The 7,426-nt window shown below is 33.6% G+C and overlaps 1 protein-coding gene across 4 annotated transcripts in view; it reads left to right on the top strand.

The window, feature by feature from the left end:
• LOC142237771 (sphingomyelin phosphodiesterase) overlaps positions 1–5,234 on the top strand; it is a 29,937-nt gene extending 24,703 nt beyond the window's left edge. For 2 of the 4 annotated variants that reach the window (XM_075309171.1, XM_075309172.1), the window contains exons 2-7: positions 1,613–1,765; positions 1,828–3,076; positions 3,141–3,394; positions 3,453–3,747; positions 3,843–4,028; positions 4,461–4,702. In XM_075309171.1, the coding sequence (XP_075165286.1) occupies positions 1,690–1,765; positions 1,828–3,076; positions 3,141–3,394; positions 3,453–3,747; positions 3,843–4,028; positions 4,461–4,551 (2,151 nt within the window). In that variant the 5' untranslated portion in view covers positions 1,613–1,689 and the 3' untranslated portion in view covers positions 4,552–4,702. Of the gene's footprint in view, positions 1–1,612; positions 1,766–1,827; positions 3,077–3,140; positions 3,395–3,452; positions 3,748–3,842; positions 4,029–4,208; positions 4,703–4,733 lie in introns of those variants that run through there. The other 2 variants (XM_075309173.1, XM_075309174.1) reach the window with 2 other exon arrangements.
• The last annotated feature ends 2,192 nt before the right edge of the window (positions 5,235–7,426 follow it).

Below are 7,426 nucleotides of genomic sequence, written 5' to 3' on the forward strand. Positions count from 1 at the left end.
AAGGATGTAGTCTTCTCTTGATCGACTTTTATAGGGTGTATTTGAAATAAAAAAAAACATTATCAGACAATTGTTATTCTGATTTCGGAGTTATTCAACATTTAATTAATTAATTATTATTTTTTCCTTTCCTTTTTGCAAAGTTGTGTATGGCTAAATTTTTAGACTCTGGATTTTTATAGCTGTTCAATTGGTGTTCTATTTCGAAACATAAGTTTTTGATTTGTCCCAAACATATTACGATATTTCTTTTTTACCTCTTGAGCAGGGAGTATTTTGTATTCCTTATTCTTTTTGCCCAAATTAATTTTATACATATTTATTTTTTAATTTAAATGTAATGCAGGGTTTTTTAATACGCATTGATGATTTCCATTTATGTATTTTCTTGGTTAATTTATTCAGTTAGAAGTTTTGCTTAAAAATTCCAATAAGGGTTAATTTAATAATCAGAAACCTCGTAAAATTGTATACGCTACTGTGCTCACTTATTTGTAAAATAGCTACTCTATCGACGGAAACATTTTTTTTTCTAAAATATCTAATTAATACAATTAAATTGACTAAATTATTTAATTGTTCGATACTTTCCCATGACTAACTAACAATGCAGAGTAATTCCAATATCAAAAAATTACTAATGAAACAAACAAATGCAGTAAATCAATACAATAGAAACCAGGAAATTTGAATTACTCTGTAAACAGAATTAGCTATAATATCTCAAGCTAATTCTTTAAAGCTATTTAGCACTAACGGACATTGTAACGTGTCAACAACAAAAATCTAAATGTAGGGATTTACTTTCAGAATATACCGAATATACCGTAACCTATAAAAAGAAACCAACCTGCGCTCGATTAAGTAAGATGACCACCAATCTCGGTTAGTGATGAGTGAAATTTAGAATTTTAGAGCTGAATTTTGTGTAAATTTCTTTCAGTGTACAACTTAACTCAACTATGTGCATGTTATTAGAAACCCTTTATGTAGATAATCATTGATTGCAAGTACTTCCATTGAATCTGTCTTCCATTCAAAGTAGAAAAAGTGAAAATGACGTGAATTTTGGAAAGTGAAGCTAGAATCATTTGGAATAGAAAATCAACGTACACCACCTAAAATGCCACAAAAAGGCATTTTGTCTTTTCTAAATTGGGTCAATCGTTTCTTGTTCGTGGAGGAAAGGTGTTTAACTTAGAATTTAACAATCGTCAATTGTGCAACTCATTCTTTAGATTTCCTCGAATATAAAACACGTAGATAGCTCATGGCCATCGTTTTATTTTATTTTCCCAAAAGCCATTCAAAGGCTTGCAATCAAATTATGCAACTCACCTATCTCTACGTTCCACAGGTACGATGCAGTCAAAGCAGATTTCCATCAAATTGAAAACAATTTCAATGGTTTTCGAAAATACGAGTATTATGTGACCCATGTCCAAAATGCTTCAAAATTGTTCTCTCAGCCAGTGCGGGCAAGAACTTTGGACATGTAATTAAACTTTTGTAATTACTGCTGGTTGAATAGCAGCTCATAGATTCAGCAGTAGCATCAAAAAACTTTCTTTTCAAAGGTTTCAGTTTTAATGTTTCTTCACTTTCATTCCAGATTCATTGAAATTTGAATGCAGAAAATTACGATAGCATAACGGCTACCCAAAACATAGCAATTGAAATTTTGATAATATGACACTTACCCAGGCCATCGTAGCATGGATGGTCATAGTGGCATTTGGAGGATGGAAGGCAATAGGTGTAGACGGTAAGTAGAAAACAAAATTAACCTTTTTCCAATAACTAAAATTCATGGTATCTCTTTGGCAGCTTTTCCCACATATCACAACTCAAAGCGTCAGGCGATCAACTGGACCCAACCCGAAGATGAATGGGAAATTTTAAAGTTGCCTCGCAGCATAACTCCCCATGTTCAATTGAAATATTTTGAAAATCGCACCAATGCTGAAGCCTCAATAGACGATGAGGAGTTTCTTGAGCGTCTGAGAAATATCAAGAATAACACAGCTAAGCCCCGCATGTTATGGTATGAGAACACGCCGGATGGTCTTGCCTATCCCCCATTCGTGGATAAGGCTTTAAAACTGTTCAACCTGAAACAAGTGTCGTACGAAATCGAGCACAGCCTGTTGTCGAAAGTTTCCTGTACAGCATGTAAAGCGGGGGCGGGGTTATTGCTTCACTACATCCATCTGGGTAAATCGGAAGCAGAGATTATCAAGATGATCTATCAATTCTGCTCCAATTTAAATATACAAAGTCCCAGAGTTTGCGAGGGAGTGGCAAATCTCTTTGGTTCGGAGGTGGTGTATGTGTTACAAAGGACTACCTTGGGACCAAATGAAATTTGCAGTTTTGTTATTGGTGATGGTTGTGAGGATACCTATAACCCTTATCATGAGTGGGAAGTCATATTCCCTCCTGTACCAAAGCCCCCTGTCCCTGTTATGAAAGTACCCAAGGAGGGTGCACCATTCTTCAAAGTTTTGCAAATCTCCGATACGCACTATGATCCACACTATGTGGAAGGTTCAAATGCTGATTGTAATGAGCCGCTCTGTTGCCGTTTAAGCAGCGGACGACCATCAAATCCCAACGCTGCTGCCGGTAAATGGGGAGATTATCGTAAATGCGATACTCCCAAAAGAACTGTGGACAATATGTTATCCCACATAGCTGACACACACAGCGACATTGATTATATTCTATGGACAGGGGATCTGCCGCCCCACGATGTCTGGAACCAGACAAAGCAAGAAAATTTGGAAATTATAAAAGAGACAGTGAGGCAAATGACTGAAAAATTCCCAGGCGTACCCATCTTTCCAGCCTTGGGTAATCATGAAAGTGCCCCGGTGAACAGTTTTCCTCCTCCTTATGTGAATCAAGTTGATAATTCCATTGCATGGCTTTACGATGAACTTGATGTACAATGGCGCCGGTGGTTACCCCAAAGCGTTTCGCATACCGTCAGAAGAGGAGCATTTTATTCGGTTTTAGTGCGACCAGGATTCCGTATCATTTCTTTGAACATGAATTATTGTAATAACAAAAACTGGTGAGCTCCACGAAACGCTTATAAACCAGAAGCCGGTATTTTTATTGCTCCATTTTATCCACAGGTGGTTACTTCTAAATTCAACTGATCCCGCTACCGAGCTTCAATGGTTCATTTACGAATTACAAAGTGCTGAGTTCTCCAATGAGAAGGTCCATGTCATAGGTCACATACCTCCCGGCCATTCAGACTGTCTGAAGGTCTGGTCTCGTAACTTCTACAAAATCATTTCCCGATATGAGAACACAATAATGGCGCAATTTTATGGTCATACACATTATGATGAATTTGAAATGTTTTATGATCCCCATGACCTAGGTAAGTATATAGTGTGGAGGTTATTACAACACGAAATTCAATTCGATATCATTTCTAGGTCATCCCAATAATGTAGCCTATATTGGCCCCTCAGTTTCACCCTATTACGATCTAAATCCCGGCTATCGCATTTATTACGTTGATGGTGACCATGATACAACAACGCGATTGGTTATCGATCACGAGTCATGGATAATGAATCTCAAGGAGGCAAATCTTTATGACTATCCCATATGGTATAAGCTATACACGGCGAGATCGGCCTATAACATGAAGGCTTTGAGACCGGTTGACTGGGACAATTTGATAACTGAGCTGGCTCATAATCAAGAATTGTTCGATCTGTATTATAAGTAAGTATAAAGTTTGTAATTGAAATGGAATTATATGCTTTAAAAAAAAATTAAATCTTTCACTTATATTAATTTTATTTAATTCATGTAAACAGAAACTACTGGAAAAATTCTCCAGTGAGACCAGCATGTGATGCTGAATGTCGAAAACGTATTCTATGTGATGCTAAAAGTGGACGCTCCCATGATCGACGACATTTTTGTTCAGAATTGGAAGCCAAAGTTGACGACGAATCAGGCAAATCTTGGAAATCGTGGATTTATCGTGGTCTCAGCAATTCGTATGTACTATTTTCGTAAACTAATCTCTCATAAGTAAATCTTGATATTATGAAATTAATCTCATTGCATTAGCTATAAGTATGTATATGGCTCTCACTAACAAAACATGCCTATTGTGGTGGGGCGTTATTAGCAGTTGTACGTGTACGTTTCTGTATGTCTTCATATTTCTCTTACAGACTTGACATAACCATAAATGCAGCACGACAAATTTTATAAAAAAAATAATTTTCGTAGCTTTTGTGATTTGTGCAAGACCATTATTATTTCGATATGAATTTTTTAAATCCTAATTGCAAACACAACACCACCTACATACATACATACACACAATTTGACAAATACTAGAAGGGCTATTAATAAAAACTAACCAAGAAAACATTTCTACATGTATATATTAACAATCAAAAATCCTAATGCTGAACCAACAGCGACAGCGACGATGGGAATCAGGACCCCAATATTCCAATGGAATCGACAACAGAATGGCAGGTGCCGGATGTCATTATAGCCTTTGCTTAAAATCATTAATGGAAATTGATTCATCTGGATATGGTTAACATCTATCGGTTGTGGTTACTCAGTCGTGTAAATACTCATATCTGAGAATAAATGCAAATACAACATTTATTTCTTATGAAATGCTAATAAAATTTTAATTTCCTAACACAAATCTTTGACTTATATTCACTATCAAAATCTAGGTATAGCTTATTGACTTCTATCGTATATTTACCAAAATATCTGATGGGTTTCGGTTGATATATATAAGAGGCCAATGGATATGCACGCAATGTCATGAGGTGCGCCAACTCAACTCCCTACAAGGGGAATGGAACAAAGACTTTTTGGTTGTATTATAGAAACGTGTCTGCATCACTCCTGCGCGAAATGTAATTTAGTCTTCTTCTTTAATAGTGCAAATATATTTCATAATTATACTCTTATTTATATTTGTTAACAATTTTCAGGTTTAATTATATTAATTATGTGATAGCATTGTTTTTAGTGTGAATGAGCCCATGTGGTGAATTCTTCTTAGATACTAAGCTATATTTAGTTAGTTTTAAGACAAATACCAAAACACCTATGTAACATTTTCTTTTCGATAAACTATATACATTGTTTAAAATCAATGCTATATGTTATATCTCCTTAAATCACAATACAATAAAATTATACTATACATAATTTTTTCCCCCAAACAGTCATATAATAAGTTTACAACTTTTAATTATTTCTCATATTGTTGATTTCTATTAAAAAAAATAATAATAATATATTTATTTTAATATATTAAATATGTTGTTTTTCTACCATAAATTATGAAAATAAATTCAAAACGGAACCGAAAGCGATACCTGTGTTATGAGGTCCCGTGGGACCAGCGTTGCCAATTTAGCTTTTTTCCCGCTAGATTTGGCTTTTTTTGAAGACGTTTAGCGGGAAAAAAATGCATTTAGCTTTTTTTCTGGCTTTTTTTCATGACCCTTTTAGCTATTTTTGGCTTTTTTTATTTTCGACATGTTTCTATTGAAATATGGATAAATCGGCGTTTTTATCTAAGCCTTGCTGCAAGTATAAGGGTTTCCACATATTTCAAAGCTCAGTTGAAACATTAATAATGAGTCCAGCCATTATGCGGGCATTTTTGTAGCAAATACACCTTGTTGTAAAGTTTTTTCATTATATACATAAAAGTTATCGTAAACTTTAAATCTACTATTACCATACAAATTTGTTAGATAAACTGTCAGTAAATTATTGGAAATATTATCATTTGACTCGTTTATCCTTTTTATGTTATTATAATATTCTAAAGTTATTACGATATTACTAAATTAAAATAGTAGATGTGAATAGCTTTGTGCACTGAAAAAATATTGTCGTCTCCTTAAAATACGAACGCGAATTTTGGTTATAATAGCATTTGTGAATTTCTTTTATATAAACTGCTTTCCTTGTCCAAAAGACGATAAAGTCGTTTTGTCCTTATAATTAAGTGATTCAACTTAAAAATGGGTATGTTTTCATGAAAGAAGGAAGAATTAATGAAATAGTCTTTAAATGTGAGGAGTTTTTGCATCTTAACCACAAACCAAAATAGCGTTCAAAAAGTTTATTTTAAAAACGTATATATACAATAATTTCTACTTGAAGTCGAGTCTGAATTTGGAAATTTAAGTTGGCGTTAGCACGTTTTTAAAGCACTTTGATAGCTCATGAAGAAAAGGAAAATGTTTTTACTGGGAAATGTAAACTATAGGTATTTTCTACAATTTAAATAAAAGTAATGTATTTTGAATTTTTCACAATTTCAAAACCAAACTAAAATTTTATTTAAAAAAATGACAAATCATTTTTTTACCAAATCCAAAGCATGCTTAGATCATTTAATATTTTAAAATAACAAGTAAATAAAATAGAGGTGTTGGGAAGGTAGCTCCCACAAAACGAAGGACTTCCAGTAAAAAATTTGTGATAGTAATCAAAATGTATCGAATACGCAAACAGACCTAATATGCCTTAGATATTGTTACAGTCTCACAGAAGTGGAATTAAAATGAAAATAATATGCATTGTAAGTGAAATAAAGCCTTTAAGTTTGTTAAATTTCAATAAAATGTGACTTTTGATACAAAAAAAATTTAGCTTTTTTTCTAGCTATTTTTTAGCATTTTTTAGCTTTTTTTAGCTATTTTTTTGGGCAAATCTAGCGGTTTTTGGTGAAACAATTCTGGCAACGCTGCGTGGGACCCACAATAAAAAAATGGTATAGAGGGATTTCCTACGATATTTTTCGATTATTTATTGAAGATGGACTCTTACATGATGAACAAGTTTCATATTTAGGTGTTTATTTGTAAATATAGAGTTTTATTTAATTGTTACAAAATTGTTTTTCTTGTATTCGACCTGTATTTGATTTTTCCAATTAATGAATTATAGATAGAAACAGACCTGGAGCTCGTTTCTATCAATAGTTTTATTTAATTTTTAATTGGATACAGAATGTTGGTTTATTTCTTGGATTAATAATCGGATCATTCTCGGAAGAGGTGTGCAAGTGAGTAATATTTTACACACGCTGACGCACACTCACGACGGAAAAATCTTACTCACGCACGATATTGTTTGGTAGGACTCACGTTCACGCACACTCACGCAAGAAAATTTCATGAATCATGAAAAATATTGTGACTCACGAAAAATGTCGTCACTCACGAATAGTTTTATGCGTAATTTACCTTAGGGACATGTCTCAAAACATGAGCATGGTTAAATACGAGAGCGTTATTAAACTCTTAACAATCTAGATGTCACTAAAATTGTAAATTAATTCAACTAGTCCCTGAGCGGGTTTATTTTCATGAGTGTATTTTTCCGAAAGTCATTA

This window comes from Haematobia irritans, chromosome 5, assembly GCF_050003625.1.
Source record: "Haematobia irritans isolate KBUSLIRL chromosome 5, ASM5000362v1, whole genome shotgun sequence".
NCBI classification, from domain to species: Eukaryota; Metazoa; Arthropoda; class Insecta; order Diptera; family Muscidae; genus Haematobia; species Haematobia irritans.